General features: G+C 36.6%; 2 protein-coding genes across 2 annotated transcripts; both read right to left on the bottom strand.

Moving 5' to 3' along the window:
* Positions 1 to 1,112: 1,112 nt before the first annotated feature.
* phpt1 (phosphohistidine phosphatase 1) lies at positions 1,113 to 4,857 on the bottom strand. Its single transcript, XM_042509626.1, is given in 4 exon segments — positions 1,113 to 1,378; positions 2,538 to 2,606; positions 2,609 to 2,667; positions 4,487 to 4,857. Coding segments are annotated over 4 exon segments (387 nt in total). The 5' UTR covers positions 4,653 to 4,857; the 3' UTR covers positions 1,113 to 1,285.
* A 1,010-nt stretch (positions 4,858 to 5,867) lies between these two features.
* LOC121959787 (ectonucleoside triphosphate diphosphohydrolase 2) lies at positions 5,868 to 24,192 on the bottom strand. The gene is made up of 9 exons (XM_042509275.1): positions 23,545 to 24,192; positions 17,367 to 17,484; positions 13,947 to 14,097; positions 11,531 to 11,690; positions 10,491 to 10,718; positions 9,331 to 9,600; positions 8,225 to 8,344; positions 7,936 to 8,070; positions 5,868 to 7,847 (listed from the first exon to the last, which is right to left on the bottom strand). The coding sequence occupies exons 1-9, from the start codon at positions 23,659 to 23,661 to the stop codon at positions 7,632 to 7,634; spliced, it is 1,515 nt and encodes a 504-aa protein (XP_042365209.1). The 5' UTR covers positions 23,662 to 24,192; the 3' UTR covers positions 5,868 to 7,631.
* Positions 24,193 to 24,506: the final 314 nt, after the last annotated feature.

Here is a 24,506-nt window from a genome sequence, read left to right as displayed (position 1 = left end):
GATCACTCAGACCACATTTTGCAGGTAATTGTTTTGCTTTTGACCATTTTAATAAACTTTTTACTTAACATTGTTGTTTCCCGTTGCTGCAGACAGCTGTTTTAAGAATATTTAAAGACTTTAAAGGCTCTTTTGTATGTGCCATTAAGAACATTAATAAAGCAGTAAATAACTGTCTGCTGTTAATATATAGTGGAGTCATGCTTCCCGAGCAGAGAATGAAGCTCCTTCTGTGTGTGTTGTAATCTGAGCTTCTCTGTGGTTTGTTGGCTGTACGTGCATGTGTGCATCCACTAGTTAGTTCATTGCTTCCACTTTGCACTGCACTCATGCAGGAGTTACAGCTGATATCAGGACGGCGTCATCACAGAAGTCTAGTGCCCACCCTCTGGTATCCCCCTGGTTAACACCCTAAACTATGTCAGCACTGCTGCCTTTGCTAGCACTGTTTATGGAGTTAGCACCTTTAGCTGCTAGCTGCTGGTTCAGCCACCTTCATGAAGAGGATAATGTCCATACAAGGCATACACTCTTAAATTTTCCATCAAGTTGCTTTAAATTAAAGTTACCCAATTACTTAAATTTCTGCTGGAGACTGTTCACTAACACATTAACTATATTAACTGCAGTATCCTGTATCTGGCAACATTACTAGTGTGTCATGATTTCCAAATACCTAAGCACAGCACTACTCTTGGAAGATCATCAAGTCTATTTAGTCTTATCTACCTGTATCAAATAAAGGTCAAATAAAGGTTGCAAAATTCAAGTGCAGTTTACGGTCAGTTTACGGTCCTGTCAGTGTCTGACAAGACTGTAAACTAATCCTGCTGGCCAAAACGGAGATCAGCAAATCAGGAACACAGTATTCACACAACTAAAAAGCAGATTTCAGGAAACATTTATGAAACATACATCATGACAAAGCATTTATGGTTAAATTTTCCATATATCTTAGTAATTTGTCCAAGATTTGAGGCTATATGACTCTAAAACAAGTCAGTGAGTGATTGCATGGCATGACCAAATTATTCAAACTGTAATTCACACTAACTAAAGATAATCATGATTTCTTTAGGTCCAAACAGAGTAAAAAATATCAATTATTATTATTATAATATTTTCTATTTTTTTAAGACTTGGTGTTGTATGTCAGTCTTAGTCCCGGATTAGTAATTTAGTATCAAAAGCTCCTTAGTGGACTTTGTATGGTTCTAAATTTTGCAATTACAGGTAAGTGCCATGTCAGTCCTGAGTGTCCAGCAGAGTCTGGTCTTAGTTCAGTTCAGTATCCTTCATTGTCCCAGGTCACCTCATAGTCTGGATACCGAACCTTCAGTTTCTCAGTGGTCACTGCGTGGTTTGCTCTTCCATATCCCTGGAATGAAAAGTACCATAAGAATCAATTATTAACCCTCATTTACATTTTCAGACACATTTGGTACCAAAAATGTACCCTGTTGAAAAATGCCATAAAAATACTGTTAATCAATATTTTTTCAACGTTCATTGCAGTACATTTGTCGACCAACATCAGTCCTGATACTAACTACCAAATATTTATTCATTTTCAAGATTTTGACCCCTTAAATACCAGTTTGTTTACACAATGACACTTTTTTTTAAAATGAAAAAAAAAAAACCACACAAAAAAATGGTTATTTTCCATATACATATATATATATATATATATATATATATATATATATATATATATATATATATATATATATATATGATTATCAGTATCTGATAGGTCAATAATTAGTGGTAATATTGATTTTTTTTGCATTAATATTTTTTGTGTTATGTCAGTTTTTGTTTTTTTTTCAAACTTCACTCTTAACATGTTTGGGACAAATGTACCCTGTCAAAAAGTGCAATATAAATACTATCTATCAATATTTTTTTCAACTTTCACTGCATTACATTTGTCAACCAACATCAGTCCTTATAATAACTACCAAATATTCATTCATTTTTAGGATTTTAAAAAATACAGGTAAATTACCCAATCTGGTAAAAAACAGTAAAATTTACAAAAACTTATCTAGGACCACAGCATGAAAGGCTGATATTATGGGATGCATACTTTTATGCTGGAATGACAGTGAGATAAAAAGTAAAAGAAGATAAAAGTAGTTTTTATGGGTTTCAATGGTACAAAAAATGTACCAATATTGGTAAGAGGGAGTTTTTCATTTATACAGTGAATTATAGACATATTATATGAACTGAGGCTGAAATCTAAAGGAAAAAAACAAAAGAAACACCTTTGCCAAAATGCATGCAGTATGCATTAACACAACCAAAATTAGCCAAAAATGAAAGTTAAAAAAAAGAATTAAAAAATGTATCAATAGTTGCATGAGGGTTGGGGTACAAAAAACACAGGTATTTTAGCTCAAATAATCAATAGATTACTTGCAGTGACAAACCTTTTTAGGCTTTCATCTCAGAGTTTTGGTTTTATGGCTCATTTACTTTATGAACTGTCACTGTCTAAATTTTAAAGTTTATATTCAGCTCTCTCTCACCATGGAGTATCCATAGACGTGAATCTTCTTATCTTGGGGATCATGTTTGATCCTCCCTCCTCCCACACACACTCACAGTCCAGGAGGCCGCCCTCTTCCAGCTCCTCAGCAACCTTTTCATAGATATCAGCTGACAGGAAAACCAGTTAAAAAGTGAGCAACACATAAACACTGTGCTTTCTAAATATATTTCATTTCTAAATATAATCTATCAAGATTGAAAATACAGTAGGTTCAGCACTTACAGATATTAGAACCACAGATTTTGGCATCCAATGTGTACTTTTATAAATAACAACCATGAATTAGATATTGGCTTGAACACATTTGTTTGTAATAAAGTTGTGAATGAAGCTGCTGGTGATTCAGTCACCAACTGTCCATAACATATTTTCATGCATAATCACAAACTGCAGCCTCCATCTGGTGTTGATAAGAGGTTGTTGACTTGTTATATAAACCTGCACGTTCTCTGCGTCAGATAGAAACTTGTTATGGGTGTTTAATTTTTATGTGTGCATTTACTTTGTCACAATTAAATGAAAATATTTGTTGAATGACAATCATTTTGCATTTGTTGCAATTGTTTCCATGCAAATCACAACACAGAAAATAAAGAGTATTACTTCAGTGTTGACCAGCAGAGAGCAGTGTAAACCTGCTGGAAGTACATTTATAGTAGTATGTAACTATTTCATCATATTTACCATATCTAACCATGAAAGTATGAAATCATTACTTAAAAGATACAGTGTGTAGGATTTACATGCATCTAGTAGCAGAGATGGTAGATAATTTCTATAATTATGTTTTCATTAGTTAATAATCACCTTGCTGTATTTACCTTTCATTGATAACAGCATACAGAGTCAGTCATTTAGAGGTTTTCTTTCACAATGTTAAGTTATCGGAAAAAATCTTTTGGGGCTCAAAGACAACACATAACGGTCTTCAAAGCTGTACTTCCACTGTTTAGCCACCATAAAAATTCAGCACTTCCTGGGGGCCTGGCTCAGTTGCCACAGTTTCCCACCAGCTTGGCACAGGGAGGGAGACATTTCTGTTGTGAAATCTCACACGCTAGATGCCACTAAATCCTTATTTTGGACATTTAAATACATAATGTCTCATTTATATCTAAACTAAAGCTAGCTTGCAATAAAAGTCAAAATGCAGAATTGAAACATGCTGTAACTCCAAAATTTGCAGGTCTGACTGTAACAGTTTTTGAGAGGTAATGCTTTAACTTCATGATCACTTTGAAGGCAGGACATTATATTGAGAAGTGTTCATAATATTTTCTCCACCTCATTTATAACCATGAGAGTAGAATGAATATTTAAAACACTTCAAGAAAACAATTCAATAACAACATCCTCCAAAATGACAGTAAAGTTTAATCATCACCTCTCGAGAACAGAAGGTTTGATTGCAGGACCCTTTGAAACCTGAAAAAATGGGCTTGATTTCTATCAAAACCATGGAAAAGGGCAATTTCTGGGGAAAAAAGCCAAAAAAAATAGCAGTAAATTGTAAAAAAAAAAAAAAAAAAAAAAGAAAAAAAAGAAAGAAGAAAAAAGAAAGAAAGACAGACAAAAAAAAGCAAAACAAGGAAATGACCTGAGAAAGGGGGGCTTAAAATTATATATATGCAGTTTTTTGGACATTTTTTCCTATATTTAAAAAAAAAACATTGTCAAAGCTACTAAGTTCTTGCAATTTGTGGAACACTTTTTTCCAAATTGTACATTGCCTTTTACCCCGAAGACACTCATGTAACCAATGTCTCTCTCCAGGTGGATCTAGTAAAAATATATATATATATATATATATATATATATATATATATATATATATATATATATATATATATATATATATATATTCCAGGTGTCATATTTTGAGGAGGACTTTCGTTAGCCCTCTTTGTTTCAGTGCTCCTGACTCACCGTGGTACTCCGCCCAGCCGTATCCTCGGACTATGTCGACCTCCGAGTCGTCTCCCGGCTCTCTGCTGTGAACTCTGATCAGGACATACTTAAAGACACCGGAGGGGTCGATGTCAGCCTGCGGGATGTTCATCATCAGAGCTGCAGCCTTCGTCTGAGTGCACATCTCCAGACTGCTCACCGACCACGCTAGCACACAAGCTAACAGACAAAACGCCCGTATTTTATGAATTAACTCCGTGTTTGTCGACGCAGAGAGCTACAACAGCTTTACAGAGAGTTTCTATTTCACTATTTTAGACGTAAATGAGCCAACATGAACTGGTTACAAATAAAAACATTTGCTCCACAGCTCCGACAGTCACACCTGTTCCGCCATGCAGCAACAACTAAGGAACATCCGGTCACACGCTTCAAAATAAAAGGATCGTCATTTTGGCTTTTGACTCATTCTGTAACTTTTTAAAGCTGCTTTTGTAAAGCAGTGTTTACAACCCTTTCTGGTTCAAAATATCAGCAATGTTTAACCTATGTGTTTCAACAAAGTCAGAAGAGTCCTCTGTTGCACCTGTGATGAAACCAACAGCGATGAGGTCCTGGAGTACACCTTAATAAATAAAGCTTTTACAGTCTCCTGTATGTCTTCAAATTTCATTTGAAGTAACGAATAGTATAAAGGCTAATTCACAGCATGCAAACAACATTATCCAAATACTCTTAGCCACTTTGTGTCATTCTTTTTTGTTTTGTTTTGTTCTCTAATTTGATATAGTTACACTCGATTGAACCTTAGATTTACTTATCTTTTAACTTTTGGCTAGCTTCCTTCCCTGTATCCGCTTATTTAATCATATTCTACAATTTTTATTATGCAGGCTAATAATTCAAACAAAAGACCTAATAATATTTTTATAGCAATTTTTTGCATTCTTGACTTGTTCCATATAATATTTTAATTGTTTTGCTGACTCGGATTACTGATCTGTGAATTCACTGAGGTGAAGCTTGGTAGGATAACTGAACAGCAAATTACATTAAAAATCACATCACTGCTAAACAATGTGAAATAAAATTTAAATCCTCGCTTTAATTTTGAAGGCAATACGACTATACAGGAAGTCATAAGAACTAACAACAAAGCAAAGCATTCTGGTAGTTGAAGTCCAAAGCAGACTAAGAAACGAAAGACGCTTTAGAATGAAAAGGACCCAAATACTATAAACTCGTTGTACAGAGGAAAAAACAAAATATTTATTTTGTTGTGTATTGTAAGACATACAATGCGACCACAAGTACTGTTATTATAATTAAAAAATCACAATGACTTAATATTAACTAAGCATTTAAGATGGATAATTAGGCTAGAGAAATTGTTGGTAAAGGTAAACAAAATAATAAGAATTAAATCTATTTGTCACACTTGTTTACTCTAACATTGATTGAATAGGTTGACAGCCACTTACAGTTAACAGCACCAATTTTCACCAGGATTAATCAATCATTTCTGTTCAGAAAAAAAAACATATAATGGCACAAGAGTAGTTTGAAAGATGATACAACAAACATAAAAATTTCAACATGCAGGGACTTTTATTGATTTGAAAGAGTCTCGGAAGTTCTTAAAAATGTACACAGAACTGAAATATTGACACCAATATTCAAATTTAGAGTTGTCTTTAGCTTTTTATCTCAGCACGCCTGAGTACATATTAGAATGTCTTTTTCATAATGAACCTTTTCATAACGATCATGTTTGCATGCAAATATTTTTTGGAGGGTTAAACTGTTTTGGTGTTTTATCTCAGCCTATTATGCAGAGGAGGTGTGCTCAATAATAACACAGTTAGTATATAATTAATCCAATAAAGCAACATTAAATCACTAGTCTGATGGTGAAAAATATTCCCCTTAAATATAATACAATACAACATTATTACCTACATCAAATTCAAAAACAACCACTGAGTTGAATTAACATCTGTTTGACACGTAGACTAAAACTGACTATTGTCTAAAGTTAATTCATGACTAAAACATGAGTTACTGTCAAAAAAGAAAAAAGTCAGATGCAGGTTTTGTTCAGTAACTTGATGTGTCATTCTTTACTGTATTTTCAGAGGTAAGTTTGGTATTCTGGTTTATCTTAAATGACTGTGTCATCCTACATTTTTATAACAGACATCAAGAAAACAAAACGTGTGTGTGAGTGACTCGCTTTTCTATCAAACATAAACCTGAATTATGAAAATACAAGTTTTATTATACTGTTTGTTGAAAGATCCCATTTTCTGTCCTTTCAGACTACAATTTTTAAAATAAACTCCTCTCTGTGACACAATGTTTTACAAAAAATATATCTGCCTCACATTGACAGTTTCTGAAGAGCCTTTAAAGAGTTTGTATAAGTCAGCAATTTTTTAATTTATTTGTTTTTTAAATTGATTTATTCATTTTTATGCAAACGCCTGCTGTTCACACTTGTGTGTTAATATTTCACGTTAACATAGGCAGACTAAACTGTGAAAAAAAATTGCCACCTAAAAAATAATCTTTGAATACAAAAATATTAAATAGTGACTACATATTAAATTGGCTCTTATCTCCACAGTGCACTTCGTTTTACTTGAACAGTGCTTCAGAATACAGTCATACTTTCGACAAAACCCAAAAAGGTGGATTTTTTCATTATTTTTTTTTTACATTCTATACAATAAAAGATGTTTTGACTTTTCAAGAATAAAAATTACATTCATACCTCCTGTGTAGTGCCAGTGCCACTCGTGGAGTGATGTGTTCTTAAACCTATGGCGCGGTATTTGAGTCAGTGGCATGTTTTTCATTGTGTTGCTCTTTACTCCAGTCCACTGGATATGTAATGAAAACAAAAAAATATGATGATTATGATTTGCAGTCATTTTTTAACATAGTTCTACAATTTTAGGTATAAGATGTCTTCAAAAAAAGTTATTCTAGCTTCAAAATTGCTGTGAAATCCTTTGCAATCAGTGATTATAGACTGCAGTTTCCATGTTTAGGATTATTGTCCTGATGACTTCATAGTTACAGTTTAGATCAGATGTACTGGAGTGCAGAGCCAACACAGACTTGTTACTGTTTTACTGTTTTATGACTGCGCCGTAGTATTTTAGATGGTGCTTTCACTGCCTCCTTTCTTCTTCCCATCACGAGCTCGAAGTATGATAAAGACTAGGACTGCTGTGAGCAGGAGCACAAAGAGAAAGATCAGCGTCCCCCATGCTCCCGGGGTCAGGGCCTTTCTCAGCCCCACTGTCTCTGCCGGCAGCAAATTGCTTAAAATCAGCATGTAGCCCAACGCCCAACCCACCGAGGCGTCCCCTGCCTGGAAGATAAGAAAATCATTACTGCAAGTTAGAGGAAAATGGGTCTTGAGAATATACTTTGTTGTGAAATGACGATGAAGTTCTCACCTTCTTTTGGAAGGAAATGCGCGGGAATGACGTCTCGTCGAAGCCGTATCCTCTCAACATGAGGATCTCGAGAAACGCAGAGGAAGCGCAGTAGTTCTGCAAACGAGACTTTTGTTGTGGAGCAAGAAGCAGCATCTGCAACAAAAAAACAAGACTGAGTTAAAATAAAAAAAAAAATAGCACTGAACACATAGTACGCTCGAGGCTGGTGGATGTGTTGATAGTTTTGCAGATATTTGGCCTTAGAAAAATGACACAAATGGAACATAAATTTAAAAAAGAGCATTACCTGATCGTAAGTCAAGCTGCACACAGTTTTGGCCGCCTCCTCCAGTAGTGAAGGAGTGCTCACAGTGATGCTGGTGGTTCGCTGCAGGAAGGAGTGAATGTAGTAGAACGCAGAGAACGCCTGACGAAACAGAAAGAAGAAAAAAATCATTAAACTCAAGACTGTAGTTAACAGCTCATGACAAATAATTTACTTATGAGAGAAATACAACACATATAGACACATAAATAATGTATACAGCCTGTTTCTATGTTTTTCTTAATATATTAAGGCCCTAATGTGCTTACTCAAGTGCCAAGTCTTTTGTGAGAATCTGTAGGTTTTCAATATGATTGTACAAAGTCACAACACAAGTTTTGGTGCAGTTATTGTGTTCAGGTTGGCTCTTTACTCGTATGCAGCCTGGTCTAAGCAAATAAATAAATTTGCCACCTTAATATATTCATTCATTAACTTGTTGAGTTGTGTAAGTTGGTTTGTATGTTGATGCGCTTGTATTTGTTTGTATTGTCTGTTGTATTTAATGTTTTTTTCATGTGTGATAAGTGTTTTTTAGTGTTAGGTATTTGTCCTGTTTTGTACCTGCCCGGGGACTGCACATGTAAACTAACCAATCCCTAAATCTGGCATGAATCATGTCTTGTTTTTTATACATGGCCCTTGTTTAAATAAAGACATGAAAAAAAATACAGCATTTCATTAGTTTCACACGTAACACCAACATAAATTTTTAATTGTGTTTTTTGCAAATACTTTCAACTGACTATATTTTCACATGCAGGACTTTTATTGAATATTTTTGATTAATTTTGTGTTGTTGCTTGTTTTACTGAAGAAAAACTATCACATTGTGTGTTTTAAAAGGTTTCCATTCAAAGGATGCAAGTGTAGATACTGCTGATCTACGTGTATGCTTTTTTATTTTCAATTTATGTGCAGTACAGCTATGTTAGCTTTAACCTTTGAGAGACCACAGTATGGCTGCCTGTGGTTCAGAAAATGAAAACTTTGTGAGCATCTCTAACACTGTGTGCATCTCTGTACAGGCTGACCTTTAGTGTGTATAACCCCTCTCTGTGTCACACACTGCCTCCAGCCTTTTTTACCATGAAGCTGCCGCTGACATTTGGCTGGAAGACTTTATCAAAGGAGCACTGGGAGAAGGGGCAGCTGTCGAAGGAGAAGATCTCGGACACGTTGCTCAGACAGTGCTCATGATGTCCGTTGCCTTTTATTGTCAGAGAGTCCTGAGAGTTGTAGGAGCTGGGTTTGTACTTTTCTGTGCACGGAGAGTTGAATATACTGCTCAGCGATGAAACTGTGCTGTAGCCTGCAGGATAGCAGGGGTGTGTGACGGACGCAGAGTAACCCTGAGACTGAGAGAGACAGAGACATTTAAAGTCATACAACATATTCCCGTGAAAACCCATTAAAAGACTATTAGAATTATTTTTAAAATGCACCAGTATATACAGTCATACAACTATTGTGAAATTACACCAATATTAAATCTCCAGTTTATCTTATATGTTAAGAGAATGTCAAATATGTATGTCATTTGTTAGTGTCCTGTTGCTGTTGTTATTATTTAACCTGTCTTTCATTGCCCTGATATTTGTATGTTGCGTTATTGACAGCAGACATCGGTTGATGTATATCTACAAGTTTTGTTGAAAATAGATAAAAACAACTGGTCAAAAAAAAAAATCTAGTAGGCCTAGTTATTGGTCAAACTCTAATAGTAAGAGTTTTTAATGTGATAAATTGTTTATATGTATTCTTATTTAACACCAGATAAGTTCATATGTTTTAAAAAAATAAAAAAACAACAACATATGTCTATTTTTTTCAAAGATATGAACTTATGTGGTGTTAAATAAAAAAAAAAAAAAAAAAAAATATATATATATATATATATATATGTGTGTGTGTGTGTGTGTGTGTGTGTGTGTGTGTGTGTGTGTGTGTGTTATATAAAAAACAATGTCAGTTAATGTCTGTATCCTGACCAGAAAAAACAAGCATTGTCACCATCTCCTGTATGCAACACATCACATGATTGCCAGCATGTTGGAAATATTACAGTAACAAATTTTGGCACAATATCTTCAAAACATGCAACTTTGTGGTTCTGGTATAAGTGTTTCAGATTAAACATTTCCACTCTCTTACTCTACTGTGTTATAAACACAACCACTACATAAAAATATATGATGATAAATACCTGGTTGTTAAATTTCTGTTTTAGTGAGTGTGGCACGCTCACCTTCACTATATGAGCCAGCAGTCTCTTGAGGACCTGGTCCTGCCCGTAGCACAGGAAGCTGTGTGTGTACAGAGAGTACTCGTGGCCGTAAAGACGCAGCTTTATCATGTCATGTTCGTCCTCGACTTCCTCGTGAGTCGCAAATGTTATCTGGGTGGACGCCCCGCCGAAATCAAGCGCTCCTACTGTGGGCCTGCCGGGGCTGAACCAGCGCCCCACGAAACCATACTGCAAAGAAACAAGGAAAAAAGAAGCAGGAGATGATGAGATGATGAGCTCTTTTCTTGATCACTATCTTAAGAACAGCTGTCTGTTTCATTTTGATTACAGGCAGAAATAGGAGATAACAGTGATTTAGATTATGATAATAAGTGCTGGAGAGGCCACTAGATGTCATCAGTCACCTTCTAAATAAAACCAACACCTCCAGTCCCATAAGCTTTGCAACAGTAAAGGGCAAAAACAGAGAGATATTTCTTCATTTGACTCTGAGTAAAATGGATTTAGATTAAAATATTGGCAGATATTTCATAAAGATTACAAAACACACATCATACAAGATCCCAGCAAACATCAGCTGTATGCAGTTGGCCAAAAATGGTTCTAGTTGGATGCAAAAAAGTGCAATGCGATTATAAATGATATGAACAGCTGGGTACGGATGATGTTTCCAATAATGGTTCAATCAGATTTGCTGTTACAGACAAGGAAATACAGATTAAATCATTGCTATGAAAAACAAATGTACTGTTTTTTTGTTTTGTTTTGTTTTGTTATGTTTGGTTATGAAATGCTCTTCAAATATGCAAACCTTGTTATTCCATCTACGTATATCTACATGTAATTTATATTCCTGTCTCACTGTGTCAAAGGTCCAGTGTGTAAGATTTAGGGGATTTAGTGGCACCTAACAGTAAGGATCGCAGATTGCTTTGGCCTAACTTTCATTTTGCAACTATTTCTGAACCGTAACGGGACCTTTTGAATGGGTGTTCAAACAAATTACATTCAAGGTCTGAATGTATGCTGGGTTATGGTACCTTTATAAAGTTCTCTAAGAGATAGTTGACGGTGACCCAGCCGTACGCCCCCTCCTCTTGCCCGCTCAGTATGGCCGCCCCCTGGTAGCTGAAAGGGTAGGACTGGATTTTGTGGCCCACTTCCTGCAGAATCTGAACTGACAGCTCTGGGCTCGAGATGCTGTTTGAGAGAAAAAGTCTTAAATATATTTGTTAGGAGGTTACAGCTTCAGCAGGTAACGTTCATGGACGCTCACTCAGAGGTTGAATGAATAAATTGCAACGTCAAACTCACTTAGTTTTACTGCCCCAAGCTTCAGCCTTCACTCGTGACCTTTGACACTATAAAGCTTCTAACAAACCAGATGTTAAGGTTGGAGTTTACTCCTTGAAGTTTCAAGGAGACGCCAAAGTGAAATCAGGGACATATGTTTGTCTGCAAGACCAGATGCACCAGACAGATATCACTTTCAACCAGCTCACACGACTGCACAAAAGCCTCCAAGGACTCATCCCAGATCTGTAGTTTTTAACTTTTTAATTATTTAATTCCACATCCTCCTTTGTATGCAACTATTCAAACATTTATTACATCAAAAACTTTAAGACTTTGTTTACAATTTCATCCTAAAAATTCCATCGGTTTAAAAAAAAGAAAAAAATCTGAGCAGCAGTTTTTTCAATCTTTTTGTTTGTTTGTTCTTGTGCATGTTGTTTTCCTTCTAATTTTCATTTACTACTTACTAATATCCTGTTATTTTTTGGGGCCATTTCTTGTTTTGGTGCTCATTGCCTGCTACCTATGAATTTGAAAGAAATTTAGCCAATTTAGCCAGGTTTCAAAGGGTTAAATCGATTTATTTACACTGTATTGAGTTACATTAGTGGCAACATTTCATGAATGCAGAGGGATGTTTTGAGTGCACAGACAAATAAAAATAGACAGGCTGCTGCGATTCGCCTCTCATTCAAATTTAAGCTTTTGGACACGTTTGCACTCAGCAGATGATTTACATATTCACCTCCGACTGAGCGAACCTGCAGCTGTTTTCTGCTGCATATTCAAGTCAAACCTCACAGAGAGGGATAGTGACAATGTGAGCGCTGACAGCACTGCTTCTTTGTGCTCTAAAAGCTTCATGCAGTCAAACTGGTTAAGCCCTATTCACACGGGACACTACTGGGACTAGTGTTACCAGGAGATCTTATGTAATTAAGAAATTATATCCCCATGTCTGTGTTTCATGCGGCACATTTACACGGGTTAAAAGATGTCTGTATTTCATTCAAATTTATTGACATCATCCCCAAATATGATACGCACAGGAATTTGTAACTTCACTCTACACAACACAGTAACACTATGCAGCACCACTAGCAGTGATATGCAGTGTTAACATCCTTTCTTCTTTCTAAATGTTGGTTAAATGGATACTTCTGGCTCCAAATGATCCTGTGTTACATGAATTCATGAAGAAAACCTTCTCCTCGCTGTCTTCACAGTGAACTAAAAATCAAAAACTGGAGAAAATTCTTGATGAATTAAAGTAAAAAGGGGCTGCATTTAACAACAGCCCAACTATATCAAAACATCCATTTGCAGACTCTGACAAAGCTCATGCAGTATAATCCAAGTCTCATTTCACCAGTCGTATGCTCAGTACTTCTCAAACAGACAGCCCTCCTCGACAGCCGACTGAACCAAAGTGAAACCTATGAATGCTCTCATCACAGCCAGACTCTGTTGACATTAACAGTAATTTCACCTCACTGAACACAGGAGCTGCAAGTCTACTGCTGCCTCAATCAGTTAAATTGTTTGTGTTATTTGCTGAAGCTGAAAAAAACCCCAAAGTAACACATAACACAAGCCAACTATCAGTTCAGTTCCCGATTGGAAAAGGCTGTCTGTTTGGGAAATGTTAAGCATATTACTGGATAAATAAGACTTGGATTATACTACATGAGCTGTGTGAGAGTTTGTAAACTGATGTCTTGAATAGTTTTGCTTATGTTAAGCTATCTACAGGTCTCATATCTAAAAAGGCCACAGACAGCTCTGGATGCAAAATGTGGAAGTATGTAATACAAGATAAGATATGCAAGTAACTGTCACATGTCAGTATGATCCCTGTGACACCGGATGTCTGCATATGACATATGTTTTACTGCTGGTTACATATTGCACAAGGTTTAATGATGTTTTTAAAAGCACATTATTGTAGGTGAACTTTGGATTTTATTTTTATTTTCCCTGTGTTTAAAAGGCTTAGCATGGGGCATTCTTATATTCATTCAACTACATTGGAGATTAAGTTCTGCATGTGACAGACAAACAAAGTCTCACATAGAATAACTCCAAATCAACACAGGCAGAGACAGTCTGGTCACACACACACACACACACAGACACACACACACACACACAGTGACTCACCGCAGCAGCCTCATGCCAGCTGTGGCTCCCAGGTACACAGGTGTGACCTGGTGTCTTTCTTTAGGGATGTCCTTCACCGCCTGGTCCAGACATGCCTCTAGGCTCTGCCCTGCTGCTCCCTGTTGGCCCGCATAGCTGGAGATCCCTCCACCTGAGCGAGCGATTTACAGGATGAAAAAGAAGAACACCTCATTACATGATCGACATGTAGAATCTTGTTCCTGTGATCGCTGCACATGCATCATGATGCAAATCATCGATCACGCCCACTAGACGAGAGCTTTCCCAGCTAGGAAAAAAAACTCCTTGCCAATCCACTCAGAAATGAGCATGAACTTTTAAAAATAGAAGAACATATAATCGTTATTCTATGCTGTTACATAAGGACGACACTGATAAGGGAATTCAAGGTCAAGTTTTTAAGATTTGTGGAAATGTACTGGCAGAAATTGAATGTAATACATTAAGCATGTCGTCTTGAGCTATGTTAGATTTAAGACTTTTTTAATGCCACTTGGATGGAATTTAGACCAATTTCACAATAACAAGTATATAATGTAAAAAAAAATTAATTATTTTGAGATTTTAGAAAAGTAACGTCATAAAAAGAAATCCTACCTTTGATACGTAAGTATTTTTAAGATTTTTGAAAGATTTGTTCAAGACATTTTAATACAAATTAAGGCCTTATTTTTAGCTTAGAAGACATTTTAAGGATTCAGGGGAACCCTATACACATGATCTATGGAGGTCGCCATGTTGCATCGCCATGATTCTGGCTCAGGTTAGGGCTATTTGTGTTGTCGCGTTTTCAGTGCTACCAAAGAGGCCATTGTAGTTAGAAGCCCCTCCTCACAATCAGAGGCAAATGTTTTTTTTCTATGTCTGAATCACCTGTTTTTTTCATTTTGAAGAGGAAGACACATCTGTACATAACTTGTGTCCTAATGAAAACCTCCTGAACATCTGGAGCCTACGTTATCAAAGAAAAAGGTGAGTACACATTCGCAGAGCTTATGGCCAATCTCTGAAATGGCAAACAATGTTAGAGAAACACAATTGTTTTTAACGTGAAAATGTTTTATTCATTGTTTTTACTGGTTTGAATGACCTGGTTTGTTTGTTCTGAAGAGGAAGAAACATCTGCAGATAATTTGTCTCCCAGTAAAGACTTCCTCTCATACCTGCCAAACAGCATTGGAAAACAACTGATTTGTAACATGAAACTGCATTATTCAGTGTTTTTGCAGTTTTAAATCACTTGGTTTGTTTGCTTTGGAGAGTAAGAGACCTCTGCGGATAATTCGGTTCATTGTAAAAACCTCTTGAACATTAAGTTATCAGAGAAAAAAGACAAGCACACATTAGCAGTCGCTACGCAAACAGCCCATCTGAAACTGCTTTATTTCAATTTTTTTACTGATTTAAATCATCACCTAGTCCTTTTGTTTTGGAGAGGAAGGGACCTCTGGGGATAGTTCAGCTCAAAGTACAAATCTCTTGCACAATGAAAATGGAAAGAATTATAAACAGAAGTTTCAGTTGGTTGCAATCTGCAATCCTCACCACACAACTAAATATCCCTAAATCTTATATACGTATATATATATATAATTCTCAGACATCCATCTAAGGCTCAAAGTTCACTTCTAACTGTGACATTTTTACGATTATGAGACATGACAGAGTAAACACCATGCTGATGACTAATTGGGAAAAGAGCATTTGTTTATCTAAGCCAAGACATATAAAGCCCCTTTGGCAGGACAGGAGTGGCGAAGCACAGAGTTCAGCCCTGACTCACTCCTGATTCACTTGCTGCACTGTGCTGTGATAATATCATCTGTTCACAGGAAGCATCACATCCCACCTACGGGTGAATACACAGAGAAAAGTAATTTTCTAAGGTATACTTTGTCAGTTTTAAAGTGACCAAAACATACATTAGAGTGTTCTTACAAAAGGGGTGGAAGGGTTAAACTAAGTGCATATACCCGGTATAATTTATGATCAGAAGATTAAAGCTATAATCCACTGAAAAGCTATGTTTTGAATATAAAAGTTCACACCCTGCAGGCTTGAACTGAGGCTGAAATGTTTGCTTGCTCTTTACAAAGACTGTCAGCTGCAATCAGATGATTCACAGCAGTTATGCAGCTAATGTGGGATGAAAGCAGAGACGGAGAAGATACCCATTCATTCACTGGGCAACTCAAAAGAGCTGCATGACTGCAGAGCTGGACCCATAAGGGCGTCAAAGACACTGTGCATGGTCAATATGCTGTAACACTTTTACAACTTCCCAAAATAAGCTTAAGCTACAGATTTTAATCATCATAATTAGACTTCAGTGTTGGACATCAAAGGTTTTTACACCTTGATTACTTCCACATGATATGGGGATGTGAGTGCAGCATCACAATTAACTAATTAACTAATCTCAAAGCTTCTCTACTACATCTTATTCACATTTCCACCACAATTTACCAACATTTGGCTACATCTTCCACTTCAAGCTGAGGTTAGCGCAGTTACCAAGTGCTAAAATGTTTACAAAAATGCTTTGACCCACTCTTGCTGAAGAGTAAAACTTTTTCTTCTTTGTTGCTCATGTGCGCACACTGTATGTTCCAAACACTCTTTCTAAAATATGCCAAAATATACAGTACAGTTTCCATTTGTAGCTATGGTTTTAGCTGCCTGCTAATGGTTACTGTGATGCAAATAGGGAGCTACCTGGTCAAACAGATTTTTTTGGTTAAAAAAAACACTAATAACCAAATTTAAAACCAGATTTCTTGCAATTTGAGTGGAAACAAAAACAGTCGCACACCAAATAGCTCCCGTTAAAGGCTTTTACTGCTGTGTAAAGTTTAAAATCCTTCTCACAGGCGCTACCTGCAGATGTTCATTTCATTTCACTTCACTATTTTATTCTTTGATTTTTGAATTGTTTTGGGTTGATTTATGTTGCTTACTTTATTTTTGCTTGACACTTTATTTGCTTGTTTGTTTACTGTTCTTAACAATATGATGTTTGCATCTTATTTTATTATTTTTAAAATTTAATATCCTTATTGAGGTAAGATTCCTTGTAGGGTTTCTTTATCTCACCTGCACAACCTTGTCTTCTTTTGGGTTGTTTTTTTTGTTTTGTTTTTGGTTGGTTTTTGTTTTTGGTTTTGTTTCTTTTGCATTTCTGTTGTTCTATTTTGTGCAAATAAACCTTATCCTTAAATCTATTTTGCAAGATACTTCTTCGACCCACCACCAACTGCCCTGGACACTGAGATGTGTAGTTTTTTTACTTTACAACAGTTTTTTAGCAGTAGTATGAAACATATCTACAGAGTTTTGTACTTTTTTCCTTATTGTGAATCTTGGTTGCTGTTAGAGTGGGAATGTGCTGTCCTTACTTACCCTTAACATGGCATTCGCTGTGCTGGGTGACCACGCCTGTGCCATTTTGCTTATCTGCTGGCCACTTGTATATGTACAACGCCGTGTGCGAAGATCCAGCATCCAAAACGATCCCATACTGCAGGCAGAAAAACAAAACATCAAGAGCAGTACTTATGACAGCATTAAAAATGGGAGTTGGGGTTAGGGTTAAATTCTAACTCCTTAGGGACCGTTCATCATTTAAGAGAGGGGAGGAGGTGCACCAAATGGGGGAGGCATGTCAGATCAGATTTAAGTACTGGAGAGACATAATATTTTTCAAGATCCTTTTTTGCTTATTTGATATGTTGTTCTTGTGTTTCTTTCTTCAATCAAACTGTAAAGCACTTTGAATTCAATTCAATTTGTTTAAAAGATACTATATAAATCAAATTTGATAAAATGTCATTCTTAAAAATGTCCTTGAACTCCAAAACCTATCAGCAAAATTGAAAAGCGTGTTTTCTTTTTATAAAAATGCCAAAACTACACCACTTGTCATGGCCAGAAGCTTTAAAAACTGAAATTATCATTATATTATTTTCATATTTTCAATGGCCCTTGAACACATCATGTGCGAAAAATGCTTCTGTCAGGAAACAAAATCTAAGCTCATAATAGTTATGTTTCATAAATATCACTTTAATCTACATGTGTCATTTAAAATTTTGCAGTAAATAAACACTTTTTAAAAAAAATAAATTCAGCACTCATTCTGGCCACTGCTGCAACTATTGTGCGTGTTATGGTTTATTTGAGAAAAAGTAGAACCAATGACGGTAGTCTGTCATGTACCCATATTCTGCTAAAGTGCAAACACAGCTTGTGTTATGATGCAATTTGCTGAGAGAATTTGCATTTTACATCTGTTTGTTTTGAAGATAACTCCCCTTGCTGTTTGCTCTCCCCCGGTCAGTCAGGGAGGCTCAAGAAAAAACATTTGTAGCTCCCAGGAGGGTCAAAATAAAAAAAGGTGAGAGTTAGGAACAAAGTCACGGCCCTGCCAGCCCCTTCCTCTCACAATTAACTAACAGTCCCTTAATTACCAAAACAGAAGAGCATGAAAGACATTTACGATCGCGGCTGTGTGACCTGAATTTTGGCATCTGGAAGGCATTTGGCAAGGTTAACTAGCACTGTGGCACTTCAAAGAAAGCCCTCAGGATGTTATTTTACACAAGTATACATTTTTAATGGAACAAAAATGATTGTTTATCTGTAAACACTCCGGTCTATAAAACATTTCACTGTTGTATATAACCACCTTTGTGTGGCAGAAAATGTTTTTTGACTTAACTTTCACGATAAGAATTTAAAAAAATAAAAAAATAATTTTGTTATTCCAGTTGTGTGTGTGTGTGTGTGTGTGTGTGTGTGTGTGTGTGTGTGTGTGTGTGTGTGTATGAGAGCATGTTAGGGGGAATTCAACTGACACTGACACCATGCAAAGATAGTTTAGACAAAGTTGACAAACTTTTTTTTTTTTTTAACTTGAAGACATTTATGTTAACCTATTTGATATTTGCAGAAAGAACATGTTTCCTTATGTGATCACAGTTTTTGCATATTGGCATATTTGTTCTCTGCAAATTTTCAGTTATTGACATAGCTGATTAAGATTTTAGCACTTACATGTGTTCCTTTTGTTATACAGAATTTACAAATTTCTATTGGACCCCACATAGAAATATTAATTCTAAAGCAAAGTAATGACCTTTAAGATCTCACTCCACATCTTCTATCTAGTCAATTTTGTGTGCTTAAGTAAACTTAGTGTTTTAAAAATGTGATGATCATGTTGTTGTTGTCTAAAGTTAGCAAAAATCAATATTTAGCAAAGAATCAAAATGTGCACATTACGTTAAGAGTGGGAGTGCTCATGAAATGTGTTTGTGCTTGAGGGCAAACATCAGCTTAACATGTGGAAACCTTGAGGATCTGGAACTTGTTAACTCTCCTGACCACCCGATATCAAAGCCCAGACGAGAGCACTGAAATCCTGGATTTTTGCTGTAACTCTCAACCTTCTACAAATCAGTCTCAATCATCATGAAAACATGCATTTTGTTTTTCAATTTCACATTGAGGATCTTATAGGCAATAAGTTACAGTTCTCAGAAGAACGCATGGAAGAGTACTGACTGCAGTACTTTAACCTGATTGCAATAACAACTATGAATTCAACCCAGAATTTGTTTTGCCAAAGGGACAGTTCACCCCCAAATCAAAAATACATATTTTTCCTCTTTACCTGTAGTGCTATTTATCAATCTAGGCTGTTGTGGTGTAAGTTGCCAGGTTTTGGAAATTTTGGTTGTAGAGATAAGGTGCATCTTAGGAGTGTAAGAAAATATCAGTACACTTGAGTATCGAGATATATATATATTTTGTGATACTGTATCGATTCTCAAAAACCCCAAAGGTTTTTAATGGTCTACCAGTTTTAATTTGCACTTTTATTTTATTTTTTTACCGATAAAGGCTTAGATTAATGATAAGTAGTGCTGTTATATTTGATGTTACAGTGACTGCGATGAATACAAATACAGATTGCCTTGTTCTGATTGCATAAAAAGGCAAACTGTTTTATGCATATCATGGTGTATTCTTTATAATATGATATTCTCCTAAAATTAGACTTTAAAAAATGGTAATGTCTTGCCTACTGTATAGCACCACTGATCAAGCTAATTTTACAGCTCAGCCGAGAAGGATGCCATGAATGTTTACATCTCACGCTGTCATAAGCATGAGTAGCTGCACGCTTTCTTCTGTGTGGTGGTGCGGTTGGTGGATGAAGTTCGAAAATAGTTCCTACATGAAACTGCTCTCAACAAGGTCTGTGGACTATCTTGAGTAAGCGGGTCATGATTTCTGGAAGGAGACATTGCTGTTGAGTTTTTCAAATGTATTTTCTGACGCTTTGAGCACCGCAAGCCGAGTACCGTCTAATTCCATTATATTGGAGAGAAGGCAGACATCTCTATGAGTGATATCTCCAACACTGGATAACTCACACCAAAAACAATCTAGACTGATAAAAAGCAGTACAGGTAAGAGTAAAAATATATATTGTTTTATTTTGGGGTGACCTGTCCTCCATAAAATACTTCCTCAAATGCAACAGCCTACGACTCACTGTGATGAATACACTGTTGCCCTGACAGTGCCTCCACTTTCACTACCATGTAGCAACTTTAATCTCTGATTAATTAAAAGGAGACACTCTGAATGTGTAGAGATCCGGTCGTGCAAGAAGGTATGTGGCTGCAGATCCAAAGGAAAAGGGACCACACACACACAAACATAAATCCACGTGCAGCAATAGATGCACATTATTCCACACTCATGCATTTGTGGAAACACTTTTTCTACAGTCAGACCAACAGGTGAACAGCAGCATCATGTGGAAGTGCCCCTCGTTATTGCTTATAATATTGTCTCATTATTGCTGTGCAGCGAGCTGAAACGACTCGCTCTAACACTTTGCCAAAGACACAGAGCAGCTCCAATGAACTGTTTTGTCCATTCATTTGGTCAACTATGGGAACTGCTGTACTTCTCTTCCTCCAAAATGTGAGAAAACGGCTTTTGTATTCTTTTTTATGACTGGGTGATCACACTGAGACTGAGTCGAAGAGTGGCTACATTATACTAAAAAAAGGAACCATGGGGTATTTTTTTTAACAAAAACAAGGGAACAGTAGGTGACGTGCAGCAGTCCTGCTCTGAATGCCACTAAATTTTTATTTCCGTTCTGAAAGAAAAGAAGTCTCTTATTAAATCAGCAGGTTGCTCCACAGGTAAAGGCTTTAATTTTATGCATTTTATTACAAGGAGGAAACTATAGAGTCTAATAGTCTTTAAGCCTTGAGGTCAACTCTGATGACGGTTTCGTGTTAGGCAACACAACATGCTGTCCTTAGCTGAACTTCAGCTAGAGAGGGGAGAGTGACATTTAGCCGTTACCAAGAATATACAGATGAGAAACTAAACAGAGGACTGGTAAAGAAATTATGTTTAACAGACAGTTTGAAAATTAGGATGTAAAGTCAATTTCACATTTCATTCTGATGGGGTTTTCCAGCCTGTTCTAAATATCACAGCTTTGCCACCCTCAGCATGCAATATCGATGCCAAAAGCAGCCCTCAATGTCTTGATGAGACACATTGGGTTTTTAACAAACTCCGATGTGAACCTGTACATTGCAAAACTTGACATCAAGACCAACTCACGTAATGCAAAGAGCAAGAAAGTCTGGTTAAGGTTTGGGGGGGCGTAACATTGCGCAATTTACATACAGTCTTGGTGCCCTGATGTCAATCACATGACGTATTTATGTAACAAACGTGCTTAATTAAACCAAAAACATGATCTATTTTCAGCTAACCAGGAAATTTTGACCATTTGACAACATTAACCACATTTTTCAGTGTGTTTTAGCTGTGTGTCACATAGATATGCTACAGTTTGTATCGTCGCTATGAGACATTGAGGGGCGTGACCGAGCCTGGTATATGATAACCTGAGAATAAGAAGGGGTTGGGGTTTGTTTTTCTTTTTCAATATTGTGTCTGAATTTCAGTTTCAATTTTGGCATCCACAATATGATGTGGTGATTTGCATGTAAAAAGTGTTAAAACAAGACCAAAAATTGGTTCATGCCACTGTTATTTACATGGCTATATTTTGATATAAACAGCAGTGAAAAGTAAGTAAAGTTAACTCAAAAACTGTACTTAAGTGCTATTTTGACATAACATACTTTAACATCCTTTATATGACATCTCAGAAGGAAATATTGTACTTTTTACTGCACTTCATTTTTCACATAAGTTACTTTTTACATTAAAAAATAACATGATCTAGTACAATGAAACCAATATACACAGTAGTATACAAGGGATAGGCTATAATTGGCTGCAAATTCACTACTAATTAAAATACTTTTACATGTATTTATTAGTGATGAAGACAGAAACCGAATAATATTATATTCTATAATAACAAAACACTGCGAAAGCAGCAATTTTGAAGTGAGTACTTTTACTTTTAATACTTGAAGTTCATTCTGCTGATAATACTTCTGTATTTTTACTTGAGTAAGATTTAAATCCAGGACTTTTACTTTTAACAGATTATTTTCTGACTGTGATATTTGTACTTTTACTACAATAAAGGGAGTGAGTACTTCTTCCACTACTGATTATGAATGAGGAGGTCATACTTAAACATTGATCTATAATTATTGAACTTCTGTTGAAACAATAATCATGTGTAAACTGGAGATTTGTTATCTTCTCATCCAAATATCAGAGCTTACAAGGTTGTGGTGTGTTTCCCAATATTAAAATGTTTCCCACATAAAATGCAGACCCCAGGAGGAGTCATGGAGGGGAAAAAAAGCTAATTAGTGTGCACCATTTAGTAATTTGTTGTTTTAATATCTTGTGACAGCAAACCCCCCATGGCGCGTCACATTCAGTCAGCTGGAAGCTTGAAGATGATGACAAAAAAGACATTTGTGAAGCGCTCAAAGCCTGTTTTTTATAAACTGGATCATAAAAGGTTTTATGACCAAAGAGTTTGCCATCATGTAAAATATGTTCAAGGGATCTCAAAGACAACGAAGTTTTGTGTTTAAGGTCCAAAACGTGAAATATATCCACACCTTAGTCCAACGTGCCATATTGCTACAGCAACCAACATAAACAACAAATAGTCACTACAATGACAATGACTACAATACCATAACAGTGACAATAAAATCCCCACAGACTGTCCAGTCTGATACAGTACATAAGTGCACTATAAACACCTCCTAAGCTCTGTATTAAATAGGCCATGGCAAATAAAATATATATTTTTTAAAGCAGACTTGGTGTTTTCTTTTCGTCACACTTGGACTTCCATACATTTCAGGTAAACAGCTGTGCAGAGAAATTCAAACAAGAACACGTGATTCAGAAAATGGAATAGGATGCAAAATACAAACAAATACTGGTAAATAACTTCCAAGTACTGCCACAGAGTCCTCCAGTGCCAACGATTTCAGCGTAACACGTTTTTCTCCCTGTCTGAATCGCACTGGCTTCGGTTACAACTCCACGCGCTGCCAAACACTGATCCAAAAATACCCAACGGAACCGACCTTACCATGAACCCCGGCGCCTCCTGGACGTCTTGAGTGGGAATCGTCAGGAGCAGGATGGCAACAAGTCCGAACACCAGCAGCGCGATGGGGACGACAGGGAGAGCTGCGCGCTGAGCCATGAAGCCAAAGTGTCAAATGCAGCTCGTCTTTGCGCCGGCTGCAAGTCGGAACGCACACTTTTAATAGCGGCCAAGTGGGAGAAGTGTCTTATGGCTTCCCGCTGGCCGCCCGTGGTTCACGCTTCACCTGCTGCCTGCCTCCTGTTTTACATTTCACACGAGATAGCAAAGACCTGAATTTATGTCCCGAGCGCAGCCAAGTCCTCCTCCATGCGCCTGAAACCTGCTCCTCCTCGGCCACTGAATGGAAACAGCTCCAAGGCTACTGCTGCCATGGAGGGAAAAATGTTTTTATCGTGCTGCTGGACAAACTCATTCAGATGCACCCGGCTTCAAGCTACAGTATAATTTCACTTAATCACTTCCTTGTTTATCTCAGAACGAGAAAATCACTTGATTCATATTCATTCAATCATTAATGGGGAAAAAAGGGGTGGCCTGGACTGGCACAGATCCACATTGTAGGCTGTGAAGGAGCTGCAGAGCTGGTTGTTGTTTTAGTCTCGTATTTGCATGTGAATGGATGCAGCTCCAAACCTGACTTGCAAATTGTACCCTCATTTGAATGCCTAACTAAAAGCATGGAAATGTCACCAGAGGCCTATACTTTCTTTGTACATGAACTTTTTTTTTAAAGTCTATTTTTGCTGAAATCCTGTTCTGACAGGCTAAATTTAGCAGAATATATAATGAGTCATTTTGAAGGAGCTTCTGAATATTGTGCTTGAGCTCTTTTCCATGTCACTCACGGGGCTCATTTTCATTTTTGTATCCTTTGCAATCTGCTGGATTTAGCAAAACCCCCCAAATACTCTGTTAATGTGACTATCCGCATTACATTAACC

Source organism: Plectropomus leopardus, chromosome 20 (assembly GCF_008729295.1).
Source record: "Plectropomus leopardus isolate mb chromosome 20, YSFRI_Pleo_2.0, whole genome shotgun sequence".
In the NCBI taxonomy this organism is placed as follows: domain Eukaryota; kingdom Metazoa; phylum Chordata; class Actinopteri; order Perciformes; family Serranidae; genus Plectropomus; species Plectropomus leopardus.
This window is presented reverse-complemented; position numbering and strand designations above follow the sequence as displayed.

What these genes read in the sequence shown, in the direction of transcription:
- LOC121959787 (XM_042509275.1), bottom strand. Translation starts at nt 23,661, where the DNA reads ATGGCTCAGCGCGCAGCTCTCCCTGTCGTCCCCATCGCGCTGCTGGTG. An exon ending in AGGAGGCGCCGGGGTTCATG is followed by an intron (nt 17,485 to 23,544) that starts GTAAGGTCGGTT and finishes TTCTGCCTGCAG; the next exon opens with TATGGGATCGTTTTGGATGC. An exon ending in TCTTAGAGAACTTTATAAAG is followed by an intron (nt 10,719 to 11,530) that starts GTACCATAACCC and finishes GTTTCTTTGCAG; the next exon opens with TATGGTTTCGTGGGGCGCTG.